Below are 16,514 nucleotides of genomic sequence, written 5' to 3' on the forward strand. Positions count from 1 at the left end.
AGGCATCAGTCATTTCCAGTGGATAACTACTTGCAGCTTTCCTGTAGCATGAACAAAGTGTGAAAACATCACTTTGGATCAGCATTATCTTTCTCCCTCCAATCATAACACATTTTGCCATTAATCCTCAAGGGAGGAAGGTATTACATGGGGGGAAAAGGTAGTTCTATAAATGACTGCTGGATCTAACTACCCTGTCGTCCTTGAGATCAGCAGGAGAGACAGACGTGACAGTCACGGAACCAGGCACCGAGTGAGTCCGGGTGGGACTGCACAGGTGTAATCACATTTAAAGTGTGGAGTTAACAAAGTAACCAGAGCACTCCGCCCTCCAAACTATTCATTGGAAACAACAGTTTTGTGCATTCAGAGGACAAAGGTAATGTATGCACCCATTCCACCGCCAGCACCCACAGTTCAAGGATGTGTCCCTCATACTCTTCATGCCGTGGGAAGAACTGTACACTGATAAAGACAAAGCACTGAATTAAAACTTCATGTAAAGAGATAACATGGACAAAAAAAACTCATTTACACTCTTCAGTCTGGTGGTCATCTACATTGTGGTGCTTTTATTAAATTGAAGCAAGAACCTTTTTAATAACTGCACTTCAACCCGAATATAGCCCTGCATACTGCTAAGAAATCATTGTACAGATACAGCTACCTAAAAAGGATAAACAGTTTTTTTTGAACCACTCCTTGGCTTTTCTCTGTCCAGTTGACTTGACTCTATAAATCAGTTCATTGGTTAATGTTAAATCTGTACTTTAATTCCAGCCCTCATCAAGTTTCAGAGTGGGAATAACTTGAAAAATTCAACTTTAGTTGAAAAAAAACTTAATAAAAGTTCTACATTAAAGACAAAAAAGACACAATAGCTTAATTTCAATATCTGGATTAACTCTCTAACCATTAACCTATTTCCATTGTTTGGAATTATTAACAAACCAGCTTAAGTGAGGCAGGAAAATGTTTCTAAAAGGGCTAGTAAACGGCAAGGGAAGTAGGCGAGTCTGTGAGGGAACCAACAGAAGCAGAATCCTTTAATAGTGACTGAGGCTGGAGGCCCAGCAAGCAGCAGAGAGGGTGGAGGGACTGCTCTCAAATCAAAAATTATGATGCTGCACTTGAGTGCAGGTACATGATTGATTGGTGAGTATTTTAATCTTTTCTTCATCCACGTCTAAACCAGGGCATTGATTTAAACTAAGAGTTGGGGTTTTAGAAATTTCAAACAAGGCAAGGAAGCCAGTACAATATTTTGGTCCCTGATATGTTTATAGTTGAGGGGGTCTGTAAAATTCTGTGGGTGTTCTTCTGCCACCTACTTGTCCACCTACATAAGAACATAAGACATAGGAGCAGAGGAAGACCATACAGCTCGTCGAATTGCTCAATGTGATCATGGGACCTGGGTTCAATTCCCGGCTTGGGTCACTGTCTGTGTGGAGTTTGCACATTCTCCTCATGTCTGCGTGGGTTTCCTCCGGGTACTCCTGTTTCCTCCCACGGTCCAAAGATGTGCAGGTTAGGTTGATTGGCCATGCTAAGAAATTGCCCCTTAGTGTCCAGGGATGCGTAGGTTAGAGGGATTAGTGGGTATAATATGTAGGGACATGGGGGTAGGGCCTGGGGTGGGATTGTGTTCAGTGCAGACTCGATGGGCTGAAGGGCCTCTTTCTGCACTGGAGGGTTCTAGGATTCTATGATTCTAGATAGGTCAGCAGATTGGAAACATTATAGAAACCAGAAAAGTATTATTTAAAAAAAGATAGAAAATAGCTCATAAAAGTAAACAAACAAAAAAAAAATAAAAATACCATTACCTTGTACATAAAATAAGAGAGTAGCTAAAGTAAATATTGATCCTGTCGAGGACAAGACTGGGAATTAATAATGGGAATCAAGGAAATGGCAGGAGCATTGAACAAATATCTCTCTTCACAGTAGAAAACACGAAAAGCACGCCAATAATTGCAGAAAATCAGCAGATAAAATGGAAGGATGAAACTTAAAATAATCATTGGGCGGGATTCTCTGGCCGCACTCGCCCCAAGGCCGGAAAATCCCACCCAAGGTCAACAAATCTTTGCATGGTCCCTGTCCCACCCGCTACGGTTTCCATGGCAGGCGAGACAGAAAAATTCTGCCCATTATCACTAGAAACAAAAATCTGAGAAAGTTAATGTGATTAAAGGAAAGCAGGTCCCTTGGATCTTATGGCTTAAAAAGAAGTGGCTGAGAAATAGTGGACATATTCGTTATAATTTGCTAAAATTCCCTAGATTCTGCAGATTGGCAAACTGCAAATAACCTATTCAGGTTATTCTCTGTCACTGGGAAACTACTGGTACCCATTATTAATGAGGTAATAACAATACATTTAGAAAATCTCAATACAATCAATGTCAACACAGTTTTATGAAAGAGAAACTGTGTTTGACAAATTTATTAGAGTTCTTTAAGGATGTAACAAGCAGGGTGGATAAAAGGGAACCAGTAGATGCAATGTATTTGGGTTTCCAAAAGGCACTTAGTAGATGCCATGTTAACAATTTACAGCAAAATATAACAGCTCATGACTTTAGGGGTGATATATTGGCACAGATAGGGTATTGGCTAACTAATAGGAAACAGAGTTTGGATAAATGGATCATTTTCAGGTTGGTAAGTTGTTATTAGTAGAGTACCACAGGGATCAGTGATGAGGCCTCAATTGTTTACAATCTATATTAATCACTTTGATGAAAGGACCAAGTGCATTGCAGCCAAATTTGGAGACGGGTACAAAGATAGGTAGAAAAGTGAGTTGTGAGGAGGATACAAACGGCTGGAGTTTCATTCATGGTTTCCAGTCATGTTGATGGACTGAAATGTAAGTTGGAAATTGGGAAATGTAGGCAGTGGAATCTTAGCGAGATTTAGGAAGAGTAAGCAGACTAAGAGGCTACCTAATTAAAGATAGCGAGTGAGCTTCACAAGCAGGAGATTAGTTTAACTTTAGAAAGTTTAAAAATCAAAGGTGGTCACAGCTGCCAGACCGATACTGTAAAGAGAAATCCTACCACTGAATGGTCTGTGGCCACTGGGATTGCTTGTGGGAGGGGGGGCATTAAAAATTACATCAGACATTATTGGCCCGATGGTCTGCCACCTCCACCTATGAATCAAGGCTTCAGCTTCATTGGGGTATGGCAGGTGAAAACGAATGCTCTCAATAGCACGGTAATTAGTCAAATTGGTCAGTCTCAGGGCAGGGCAGCCATTTTTTTCAGTTTAAATCTTACATTATTTCAGCGAAGGGCAGCCATTCCCCATCAACACAGCCTCCATAAATACACATCAGAGACAGGAACATGCCCACTTCTGGTCCCACCACTTAGTTGTAACAAATATTCAGCACAAAATGTCTGGAAGGGGATAGACAGGTCAACTTAGCAGATGGAAGTGAGGATATCCCCTTTGTTTAAGTTTATTTATTAGTGTCACATGTGGGCTTACACTAACACCGCAATGAGGTTACTGTGAAAATTAGCTAGTTGCCACATTTTGGTGTCTGTTTGGGTACATTCTAGTGTCTGTTTGGGAGAATTTAGAATGACCAATGCACCTAACCAGCACGCCATTTGGACTGTGGGAGAAAAAGGAGCATCTGGAGGAAACCCACGTAGACACAGGAAGAACATGAAGGTTCCACACAGACAGTGACACAAGTCAAGAATCGAACCTGGGTCTCTGCCGCTGTGACACAGCAGTACGAACCTGTGTCACCCTGTTGCCTCCAGAAAAATAGAATAGCAAAGTACTATTTCAATGGAGAGACACTGCAGAATGCTGTGATTCAGAGGGATATGGGTGACCTTGTACATGAAACACCAAAGGCTTTCATTCCAGTACAGTAAATAATTAGAAAAGCAAATGGAATATGGCCTTTACTGGAAAGGGCAAAATGTACTTGGATTCTGTGTAGATTTTATCTCCTTAGTTTTATTTTTTCCTTGGATATAACTCTATTATTGCTGTTATACCTCATCATGGGGCAGATGTTGGTAATTCTAGGACACGTTGATTGCTCAACTATCATGAGAGTACCCATTAAACACACCAGTAAGGAAGGATTTTAGTGCTTCTTGGCACATAGCAAGGGTGTCACACCCAGCTACTATTTCCAATGCAAGACTGCCAGCTATGCTACACAACTTGTGGGAGGGGGGACGGTGGAAGGTGGAGGTGCTGTGTCTGCAAGAAACTTGAGTGCAAAGGTGAAGGTTGACTGTTCCAACTGCATCAGAGGGCCTAATTTTAACTCTGTACAAGTGATTGGATTTTGATTGAGTTAAAATCTTGACCAGTCGCCTCTGAGAAGTACTGAATAACATTCACTGTGGCTGTAGTGTAGTCTGTTATTTGGACCAACCTGCACTTTCTGGTTGAATGGAGAAAGAGGAAGGATGATTTGAGAATTTAAACAGATATCTATTCATTCGAAGAACAAATGTCCATCAAGCGGTTCGCTATTATAAGGACTGGCACTTGTATTCCATTTGAATTATTAAAAGACCCTTAAAAAGTTTTCATTTGGGGGAAAAAGAATTATATCTTATATCAGGACTCAAAGGAAATTGTTGCAAATATGGTCACTGACTAATGTTAATAATTGAACAGACCTTGCAACAGATTAAAAATTTTACTCAGATGCACTTGGATTACTGGCCACAAACTAATGAGCAGCAATATATTGTAAATCTTATCAGTGTTGAATTCTCCTCCTCCATCCCTAACCCCAACTTAGTTGCCAAAGGTACTACCTCAAGCTTTTTAATCTTATACACAAACTAGGAACATCTGATAAGGTTTTCAATTCTGTCACCTATTGTACTTGCAAGATTTTTAAAAATCTATACTTTTATTAGTTCAACAATGTTCTCTTTATGAAATACTCGACCGATTTAATTTACTTTTGCAGGTGGAAGGAGGAAGAACTAACTTTTGTAATTGAATTAAGGCACATTATTCTGATGCCCCACACATTCTTCTATACATCTCTGTGTTATCCCCCCCTAATGTGTTGATCTCCTGTAACTAGAAAAACAAAAGTGGCACAGAAACCCAGCAAGTGTTACCATTGTCACTTTAGTCCTCCTTTAGTTGTACAGCGAATAAAACTAGAATTTTCTTTCAATAAATCCTCATTATTCCTACTGCAGAAAGTGTTAAATTTTTTGATAGAAACTGGAAAGGGAAAATTTAAATATACTAACTTGTGGCACAAGATCGGCATTTATACAATACATTCAGTAATTAGGCTGACATTGCAAAGCCTACACTGAGTTTTTAAGTCTTTTAAAAAAAATTAAAAAGCTTCACTCCATGAGTTCACTATAATTGTGGCAAAAAAAATAAAAGACAGCAGCTTAGAAACAGCAACGGTCAAAAACTTTTCAGTATTCTTCACTGCATTGCAGATGCCAGCCAACGAATCACAGGCATCGTAGATGTAGACAATCAGCTTTCGATGCCAAGCCCAGTTCCACTGGCAACCATTATTGGCTCCGTGCAAGTGCCTTAATCTCTTGGCATGAGCAGGGCAAAATGGTGGCTCGCAAATCAATGGTACAGAAGCACAAACACCACAAAAGTGTCTCCGTGCTCTGCAGAATATGACAATTTTAAACCCAAAAAGTCGCTTTTTTTTGTCATCCTGCCTCTCAAATTATTTCAAAACAAGTGAAGATGTTCTATGCCATCCAACAAAAGCACCAGTCTGCAACCTAGGGCTTTCGGCTTTCTGTTTTTTTCCTCTTTCTTTGATTCAGGCTGCGATACCAATACTGAGCCATTTTCTCAACATAGTTTCTCTTCCGTCATATGACTGACGCCGTGCCATTTACATGAGGCAATTTTTGCAAGATCAAAACCGTTTCCATCCGAGCAGTGACCATGAAATAAATTATCAATATTACAGAAGAAATTGTTGAGGCTACAATGCTCATTAATTAAGTGTATATTTTCTGCCCAGTTGATGAACTTTTGCTTCAATAGATCTCAATTGAAAAAAAATTAAGCAACAATGAATGAGTTAGTTTGCAATTCTTTTTGTGTGCACATGTACATGAGATACAAAGAAAAGTGGCAAGTTTCTAAAGAATTAATTCATGTCACGACACGTGAAGCAAGTTGAAAATTAAAGCTTAATTTTATTTTCGACTGAGTGAAGCGTCATTAAGTTCAGAATTGACTGAAAATTACTGGGCGCAAATATATCTGTTGCACATTATCAGATGCCTTACATTTCACTTCCTTTCATTAATGAAAATCTGAAATGCTTGTGTTTTTTTATCAATCCTAACACCGTGATGGTTAATGATTCCCATGGAGTTTTAAAACAAAATAACTTCCAATACCCTATAGCACGTTAACATGTAAATAGTGACTGCAGCAAAAGGCTGTAACAGCAAACTGTGGGCATAAGATTTCGGGAAAAAAAAATGACAGCATGAATGTGTGGCAGAAGAGCGGAGTTGGAAAAAGAAGAGAAAGACCAAGTTCTGTTCTGTAGCAAATGTCCCTTAGCTGGATCAAACTGCTCTACGATTGGATTGGCAGAAGATGCTGCTTAAGCTGTCTGGAATGGACACTTTTTTTCTTCCCTCCAACTTTCCAATTCCTTCGATCTGGCCGTAGCAGTGGCTCAAAGCCCAAGGTGCCAAAAATGAGATTCTGAAAATCCATTTGACACAGACAAAAAAAAAGACTGCTGGAAGTGGACACAAATGTCCTTTGCAGCATTTATTCCCCTAGACACTATTTTTTGATATTTTTTTAAACCATGTGCTAACAGATTGCACTCAGGGGAATGTACAAACATGACTTATACTTTTATAAAAAATGAAACTGCAACAAGCCTTCTCTCTGCAGCAAGTCAGTAATTTCCTTCCACAAATATGATATCAGCCGAATGCAGCCACGGGCACAGGAACGAAAAGTACGTCTTCCAAAGATGAGGGAGCAAATAAAAACATGAAACATGTACCGTTAAGTTGGGATAAGTAAGCCATGTTATTCAACTTAGACGTAATGGACCAAATGGTCAGTTCCTGTGTTGTAGCACTATACGTTTTTTTCATTGTTTTAATTGGCATCTTCATACACTCTGGAGATTTCATTTGGTTGTATTTTTCCAGGTTATAGTTGTTGCAGTACGAATTCGTGAATACACTCCAAAATACAAAATTACATATTTCACTCTCACTAAATATAAGAAAAATAACTACTAGTCTGTTTGACTGCAAGGAAGGAGTCTAAAGTTCCAGGCAAAATATGCTTCAATTATTTATTTTCAATTATTGAGAACAAGGATTAGTAGAGAAAAATGTTTGTAGAAGTAGGCAATAGAGTTTGTGAATGCATGCAGGGAAAGGAATGTTATGAAACAAGCACAACTGTTTTTCAATAAACCAGGCCTTATTCTGCTGGAAATTCAAATTGCCAAAATAAAATAGCCATTGATGCAAAATGTTACAGATGATGACAACATATTTACTAAAAGATAAGTAAAATGTTGGTGAATGTATCTATTCAAGCACACTTTACAAATCTGACATCACTTACACCATCAACTCCAATTTTGCCAGTAGAACCATCATGTACATTTGCATTGTTGGAAGGAAGAAGGGGAGGGTTGAAAAAGAGCTTATTGTTTTTTCTGACACACCTATGCCCAATAGTTCATTTCCTTTGCAGTCTAATCGAACCCAGTGAGCCTTCATAAATCTGACCTTGGGGATCTGGTTTACTGTACAGATACGGTTCAGGGTGGGAAAAATTTATATTCAGGAAATTACAAATGACAATCTTAGTAAAGTTGTAGCTTTTGTTCCCAGAGATATCTCTTGAATTGCAATATTAGAAACCTGCACTCTCAAACGTGCAATAAAAGGCTAGATCTCAATGTTTTCAAAATTAATCAATATCTTGTCTTTACTGTAGCCATTAACTGTAGCCTGTCTCCTTTCAATTATAGGGAATCAAAAATGGCAACAATGTGGGAATGCAATGAACAAATCTAGAGATGGGGGTGGGTGAGGGTGATGTTGGATTTCTCTGCACTTGAAGAGAAAAGCCAGCAGGTGATGATTTCAAACAGTGAAGAATTCCTCACTTTTATTTGAAAGCGCCTGACAGACTTTTTTCTTTATTTTCTGAATACTATGAGAATCATGTGCTCCAACAGCTCTCATATGCCAGTGAGCAAGGCATTGTCGCATAAAGCAGACACACACTGCAAACAGGCAGGACGTATATTGAGGCCCACTGTTTTGCAAATGCTGGAAAGAGATACGTTGTCAAACACAAGAATGCATTTCTCCTGATGAGTGCAAGGTGAAACCCTTCGGCAACAAGTCTCTCTTTTCAGCAATGTGCTACCAAGAGACTTTCAAATTGACGATTTCCCCGAAATGGGACAGGGCAACAGAGGAAGTTGTGAGAGAAGGCAATGTGAGCGGGCATGTTAACTTCAGCCAGTCTCGCATATCTCCCTGTGGTTAGGTAAGGATGGCTATTGGCAAGGTTCTTGCCTCTCAACCATCATTTTTGTTTGACAAGAGAAACCTAGAGGGAAAAAATGAACAACAATCATTACCAAAAAAGGGCACTTAAAATATTTCAAATCCAAGTTCTCTTGAAAAAGACAACCTTTGACAACTTTTGGTCAACCTTAAGATCATCATGGGAAACAACTGACTAAAGAGTAATATGCATTCCATGTTTAAGCCGGTGTTTCAGTATCTACTTTCAAAGATGAAATCAAGATTCCACCTATGGATACAAACCCAAGGGATAAATACGCTTTCAATCAATTGCTTAAATGAAAACTGATGCAGTTATCACATTTCAGTTTTACAGTTATTTTCAAGGAATGAATATTCCTGAAATAATCCTAGAGTGTATAAATTTAGTATCCAATGTTCACAAGCTTCCCATCAACAATCTTGTGACATTTTCTGTCTAAAACTAAGGCCTGAAACATAATATGATCAGAAATAATTCTGTGAATGTTTTGTTGTGCGTGATTGTGATGCAAGTTCAAAATGATAGACAGGATAAGGATAATTTTGATGAATTAAAACTTCTTTAGGTCAGTTTGTGACTCTCCAGTAATGGCCCACCCAGTAAATACGTCCCCTTACCTTGTTCCTGAGCGTAGTAAGCCAAAAACAGATCAAGCTCTTTCACCGATACAGTTATGTGATGTGGTTGCACACAGAGTAGCGGATTGGCGCACTGTGAGGATTTGACAAGCCGTTCCCCGTCAGTACTTTCCAATGGGATGCCTTTAAACAGGATCACCATTACCAGATCCAACCGCCACACCTTGTCAGCTTGCCGAAGACAATCGATTCTTCGCATCTTGCCTTTCTGATCAGGGTTGGACAGGACACAGCAAGAATGCTTCTTGCCTGTAACGGTGAGCACAAAATCCTCCCGGTACTCTTGCCGGATATCTTTGCGGAGTTTCGCAAGTAACCTTGATGCCCACTTTTGTTTGATTTCTGGCTTCTCACTCAGCAGCTCATCCTTGACTGCCCTTTCCTCATCCTTGGACATTCGTTTTTCGTGCTTCTTGAAGTATTTGCGTTTTCTGGCTTGTAAATTAAACCAGGTGTATGCGATTGCACGGACATGTGGAAGAAGTGCTTCAATAAATGGATGGAATTCATCCTTTAATACAAAAGGCACAGAAAAAAATAAACAGAAATAAGTCAGCAATGGTAACAATTTTATTTTGCTCATGATTACAATAAAAAGAATTAAAAGTCAAACATTTAAATATGGTTCTATTTTGATTGTTGGTGATTCTCCAAAGAGGGAATTATATTTTCTATGCTTAAAAAAAAGGGACATTTATGTAGCTGGGAATATGGAACCCTATTCTGATATCTGAGCAAAGCAATAAATACCATTTCAAAGCAAAGAACCAAAAAAGTTAAACAGGGCCGGCTGGATTACAATAAGCACAACAACGAGTGGCGCAAATCTTTTTCTCGCCACACTGTGGAAATATGATAGCTAAATCCTAAGCCAGGCAGAGCCTTCACTGCACCTATAGATCCCACTTTGAGCATGCTCTCAGCAAGATACTATTGGAAACAACAGAACACGCGCCATTAGATCGAGACTTAATTCTCATCAAATCTTCTGGCATTTTTGCACTGTAGTCCCATTCGAGGCAGCAAAAACAGGAATGTTGGCATTGTCTGTAAGGGGTGGGAGGGTGGGGAGCAGGTCAGAGGGCTGAAGAAAAGGGAGTTCTCTTGTTGGGAATGCCAGACAGTTAGTTAAGGGATAAAGGACGCACTGTAAAAATCCTCTACCAGCAGCGTTGATACTTTAGCCAATTTCTGCTTCCAGGTTAACACCTTGTACTTTTTGGAACAGAACAAATATGCTCAAAATATCATTTCAGGATGGACTATGCGGCCTCTTAATGTCAGTTAATTTGCTGTACTGATTGCACACCAGTAATTATTTTAAAACTTTTTTTTAAATATAGCTGGTGTTGGCCAATGAAAAATGGCAACTTGGCACACAATATACATTTTTTGTGCATTTACATGCTGCGACGCGGATGTCAGTAGTTTCTTAAAATTTTATTTTAAACAGCACTTGGCCTAATTAGTTGGCAGCTCTAATGAACCATTCACTTCTTAAAGTGTGCGTGCATTCCTTGTCGCATTGAAATTCTTTATTTTATTTGATTACATGCATTTTTATCAAATGAAGACTATACATTATTTCAAAGCATTCTTGACTGTGCACCATCATGTTCAATGGGTACAGGTTAACACTTCCAGCGCCTCAACAGATAATTAAATTTTAACAACAAAAGAAATTCCTGGGCCTATTCCAACAACATTTTATGCAGTATTATTCTACCCTCTTTTGTTTTTTTTAAAGTACAACCCTGTAAAGTAGTTGGTTGCATAAACACAATGCACCCATAAAAATTGAGAATTTGATTGTTGCGTGTCATTTTTATAAAAGCAGCAAAATAAAAATAAAATTTATCGCGACCTTGGTGGTTTCGTATAAAATACTAAGACAATAAGGAGTTAAGCCACAAACTTCTTTGTGCATGAATAGCAGCTCTGTTCTGGGTAACCACAGCCCTGGATAAAACGCTTCAGCTCCTTGCCTTTACATCTATTGTTTGCTTTGTGAACTATCCATTTACAGGGGAATTTTTTAAGTTTCAAACCAGGTGCATAAAAATACGAGTAAAGATACATTTAAAATAGAGGCGAAAATTTCATCTCCGCCGGTTTGGAACTTTCTTAACACAAAGCTTAGCGACTGCAAAGAAACTGAGCAGGCCAGCAGCAATCTACGCAAGAAACCTGGGAGTCACCAAAATTTAAAGCAATGTTTCAAAAATCTCTTGCGTGACAAAAAATAAATGTACTTTACTATCTTGTTCTCTCTCTCCCTTTCTTCCAACCACCTCCCCCCCAACCCAGCTTTTTTTCAACTTCAGTAATTCTAGATGCAGTTTATCGTGTTGGTTTAGTACATGCAGAATTAAATTAGAACCACTTCACTTAACCTTTGCACACTGTTCTCCGTGTAAAGTACTTAAGAAGCCACTTACACTCCAGATTCTTCTTATGCCATGCAAGCCAGTTCATGAACACTTTTCCTTGCTTTTCTAACAGGTTGAGTGGGGTTTTTTTTGTCAGATGGCTAAACGTGTTTTAAAATGATAAAAAATTTTACAAAAATAATTTTGATTTACTTTTAATGTGACTTTTCACTTTTTATGAGCAGGAATTTAATCAATTTTAAAGGATTTTTCAATAATTGTAACGCTATACATATTCAAAGTATAAGGAGCGCATATTAGACCATATATAGTGCTCAAAAACATATACTGAGCTGCATTTAAACTATTGCAACATTATAACTTATTTTGGGAAGCCTCTCCAACCCTCAGAAAAATTAAGTATAAAATTATACCTTTTACATTCTTCCCGAAAAAAAAACAATTTTTTTCTGCGTGTTCAATGTGTCAAAACAAATTTAAAACTAACTTGAGCCATTGAGCCCCTAAAATATTGGCTCCAAATAAAAAGTAAGCAAATATCTTTTTCTGCTTTTCATTTTAAGATGACAAACTTTGAATTGGCACAGCATTCTTTTTGAAGCCAAGGCGATCTTGCAGTTTCCTTGCCGTGCCAGTGACATTTGCTTTTAGGCAGCCAAAGTCAAGTCAACATAACTGAACTCAAGTTATTTTATTTGGTGGTTTGCCATAGATAACCAGTGCTGTACAAAAATATATTTAAATCATCAACCGACCATTTTAAGCTAAACCCCATATTATGGGTTTTACAAAGTTTTTAAAATCACTCAAGCGATTTGTGCCTGCTAACATTGCCCAACACCAGGTCAAAACATTTATACGTGCAGACTTTGCTTTCTTAGAATTTAATTTATTTTAAACATAAGCATTTCAGTATTCCCACTTAGACTACTTTCTATTTTCCTCTAAAATCATATTTATATTTGAAGACACTCAAACACTTTGAATAACAAACTGAGTCCAAGCACAAATATTTTTATCCTTGCCAAAATATTGGCTTGCGTAAAAACATGCAAACCCATTTGGGCTTCTTAAAAGTAATTAAATAAATTCAAAAATAAATTTTGTATTTTTCATTTCAGTTGCTGCTAATTAAAAATAATGCACATTTGTTTATTCTCATCAATAAATAGAATATTTCAATGTCTTCCAACTAGAAGAAGCCGAACTATAGCTTCTTCTGTCTAGATAGCTAGAACAATTCACCAGGTATTGAGTAAAAGCACACTCCAGTTATATGCGACAGCATTAATTCATAACTTTGAAACTTCCAGGCTTAATGGGAGCTTCAATTTTATTTTTTAACTAACTGTAAACTGTCATTAAGAACCTCAAACCCCTTGTGTCCACCAAATCTCATGTAACTAAACAATATATATACTTTAATGTTAAATATCTGTTCACAAAACAAATTGATCACTATTCCCTCCATTTTTATCCAAATTGTCACTTATTAGCTGAAGGTACAAGTGACATTATTTTACATGTGGCATTTTAAAAGACGTTACAATTAGATATATGTAATTCATTTCAGATCATGAATTGCTTCTCCATCAATTGACATTCGTCGAATACTGAAATTTAACAAAGGAAGACAGTTCTTCATAAATAAATGTTACAAAGCGGTATGAATTAATAATATATAAATTTATGAAAACCGCGCATCTAAATTTCAACATGTAACCCGCTTTTTACTACAAACAATTCGCCTCATGATTAGAATATGAACAAAGTGTCCGGTGTCTTGAATTGTTGAAGAAGTGACCATTAGAATTATTAAATCCTTCAACTTTGTATTTGTTTGTTTCAGTGACTGCTATGTCAAAAGTTATCTGGCACATTTTGCCCCTGAAATATTTCAAATTGCATTTTTGTGCTGTTGCATTTTACCCAAAACAAACCTATCTCAGTTAATCTTCTCAGTCTGCCAAACAAAACAGAAAGCGGGAAACACAAAAGTGTTAGCAAAACAAGTGCATGACTGTTGTTGATTACAAAAACCACATCATTTTCCATCTTCATGCTCAATTCATACATTTAATATGCCTTCACTTCCATTTGTTTTCAGCTAAAGAAGGACTCCTTTGAGTTTTCTGATCAATGCCTCACAAATCAAAGGTACACATTTGTGTTAACACTTATGTAAACAAGCTAGCCATACTTTACTTTCTTTTAGCAGTTCAGGAATGAGAAGCTTTGCCAAAGCTTAAAAGTTCATTAACAATATTTTAAATCTATAAACATAGAATGAAATGGAACTCAATAAATAAATTTATAATACAATAATTTGACTAAATTGTTTTGGTTCACCTATTTACTTTGCTGCAACTTTTTAAACCATAAAATGACATTGATCAATATAATTGACAAAATACAAAGTGCAATGTCATTTAAAACAGCCAAATATGCAAATTTGAGATTTGAATAATTACTACTAGATTTTTTTGTCTCTTAATTTAACATACCTTTTCGAAAAAGGATTCTTACTGTTCTTAGCGCTATCTTGATAGCAAAAGTTCATTTGTATTGCTGAGAAGCAGCTTTTGTCATTTTCGATTGAGACATTTTGTTGAGAGTTTATTAATTTTTATAGGAACTACTTAAACAATGGCAATTACAATGAAAAATTAAAATTCCAATGTTAAAGGGAGCGCTCATTAAATTAGCAGACTACTTTTTGCACCTCACCCATCAAAGTAATCATCCTTACGGCTTTAAAAATTTTAAGGAGGTAAATATTTTTTAAAAAGGTTAATTCCAACTAATTATAGAAACAAATAAATGGCTAAAATGTTCTATATGCATTCTGTCTTGCATCTCAGGTGCAACTTTCTTAATTTTTAGTTTGTGAAGTTATGTTATACATACATCTCGAAATGTTTTCTTTTACAGATTATTACATATGTAATCATTAATACAACGAATTGCAATTTTTTTTATCCTGAAAAATTTATGCTTCCTATATTGGGTGATCCTGTATTTACTCCTCAAATCTAACCACTGTTTTATAACCAAGATATGGTATTTTACATAGGAATAAAAATAAATGCATTAATGCTTTAGCAAATATTGACTTGTATTTCAACCCCCTCAGATGTTTAAGTTAAAAGAAACTAAATTGCCATTGGTTAGTGTTTTTATAAGTCGTGCTTCTCAATTTAAATAGTTGAACACTAATAAAATTTTGAAAAATAATTATGTCCAGCTTCACAGAAGCAACCTAATATAAAGTTCCTGTAAAATACAAGATACATTCCATCTCCACCTTAAAATGTACTTTCAAACTGTCTGTCGATGTCTTACTTTACTTCAAAGTGCTAAAGAAAACAGGAGTGAGTTGCACTAAACTATTTTGTCAATTGTCATATGTACATATCTTTATAGACCGTTAAATGATGTGCAGAAACCGTCCTCAAATACTAATTAGAAGCTTCCAAAATGCAACAACAAAAAAATCCCTTGGTGAGTTTCAGGTTAACCTTTACTTATTATTAATCACATTCTTGATAGTTGGTAACTATTTATTTTGATGGTACATGTTTCATCGGCAGTGCCAAAACTTAAGAGAGGGGCACAAATCAAATGGGGAAGGGGTTTTATTTAAAAAGGGCCAAAAGCGTTGAAAAGAAGGGAAATGACTAAAATGCAGGTTATTTCCCAGGTAAGTGGCCAGTAGTCATGCAGACGCGGGGTACTTTAACCTTCCTCCCGATTGCTTTGCTGTTTAGTCTGGGCCAGTCTTGGGAAGTGACACATCTCCATCCATTCGCTGCCAGTTTGGTCCCGAAAACTGCAGGAATAATCACTTGGCTGACACTTGCTATCGCAGTGAATAGGTCCTCTCTGCACTCAAATGATGTGACTGTGCTGTTACAGGGGCGAAACTACCCGCGGTCTGCTAACACCTTGTGCAAACTGCAAGAGAATTTAAAGTAACCTCCTTAACCCACCCCCTTCTTTTTTTTAAAAAAAGTCAATATGTGTTATTAAAAAATACAACTACCTGCGTGAGACAGATCGGAGAGTACATCATCGCGGTGCCAAAAAAAGAGACAAGTCAAACCCAGGAGTAACTCCAGCAGATCTTAGGGAGAGGAGGTTCTGAGTAACGTGTTATCCATTCATATAGTTGTCGGATTTAAAAAAAAACTCTCTGATGTGGAGAGTCGCAAAGTCTGTCGGTATTCGCGCCTAAAGATCCGATGGCAAGTTTCCCAAAGCAAATCTGGAGTCAAGATTTTTTTTTTGTGTGAATTTTCCAGTGGGATATCCTGGATCTGTTTGCAGCCACAGTACAAATGGTGCAGCAGAGAGAGAGAGAGAGAGAGAACTGCCAGTGTGAACATCCAATCCAAGATCAGACAAGGGAGGGGGAGAGAGAGAGGGTGGACAAAACACAAGGCGAAACTTTCTATTCGATGCAGTCAAACGTGAGCTGCCAGAGTACAGACTGGGTCCCAGGACTGGCACTGGGATTGATAGAGGGAGGCTGGGCTGGATTGGGAGGGGGGAGGGGGAGCGGGGGGGGGGAGGGTTAGCCAGGTACAATTGGAGAATAAAATTCTCCTCTGCAGTTTTTTTTTGGGGGGGGCAGGAAGGAGGTGACCCAGCTGCACCCCCCTCTCTCGGGATCTCTTCCAGCAAGCCTCACCGACTTCACAGATTTCTTTTTTTATTATTATTTAGATAAACTCAGCCTCCTTCCTCCGTCTTTCTCCTCCTCCTGCTCTCAGACAGCACACACACACACACTCCTTATCCACCAATCTTCTCCGCCAGTGAGAATGCTTACGAGAGAGGGGGGCAAATGCTCCAGATTTTGTTTAAAAGCTTACCGAAGCATTATGTCATTTTACAAGCGGAAGACTTT

General features: G+C 37.8%; 1 protein-coding gene across 6 annotated transcripts in view; it reads right to left on the reverse strand.

Moving 5' to 3' along the window:
* The window catches only part of LOC145342916 (nuclear factor 1 B-type-like), a 309,688-nt gene extending 293,543 nt beyond the window's left edge, over positions 1–16,145 (reverse strand). Inside the window, exons 1-2 of one of the 6 annotated variants that reach the window (XM_080188530.1) lie at positions 15,645–16,145; positions 9,195–9,726 (exon numbers count right to left, since the gene is read on the reverse strand). In XM_080188530.1, the coding sequence (XP_080044656.1) occupies positions 9,195–9,726; positions 15,645–15,677 (565 nt within the window). In that variant the 5' untranslated portion in view covers positions 15,678–16,145. Of the gene's footprint in view, positions 1–9,194; positions 9,727–11,653; positions 11,674–15,644 lie in introns of those variants that run through there. The other 5 variants (XM_080188531.1, XM_080188528.1, XM_080188529.1 and 2 more) reach the window with 5 other exon arrangements.
* Positions 16,146–16,514: the final 369 nt, after the last annotated feature.

Source organism: Carcharhinus amblyrhynchos, chromosome 5, assembly GCF_965287045.1.
Source record: "Carcharhinus amblyrhynchos chromosome 5, sCarAmb.v2.hapA, whole genome shotgun sequence".
NCBI classification, from domain to species: domain Eukaryota; kingdom Metazoa; phylum Chordata; class Chondrichthyes; order Carcharhiniformes; family Carcharhinidae; genus Carcharhinus; species Carcharhinus amblyrhynchos.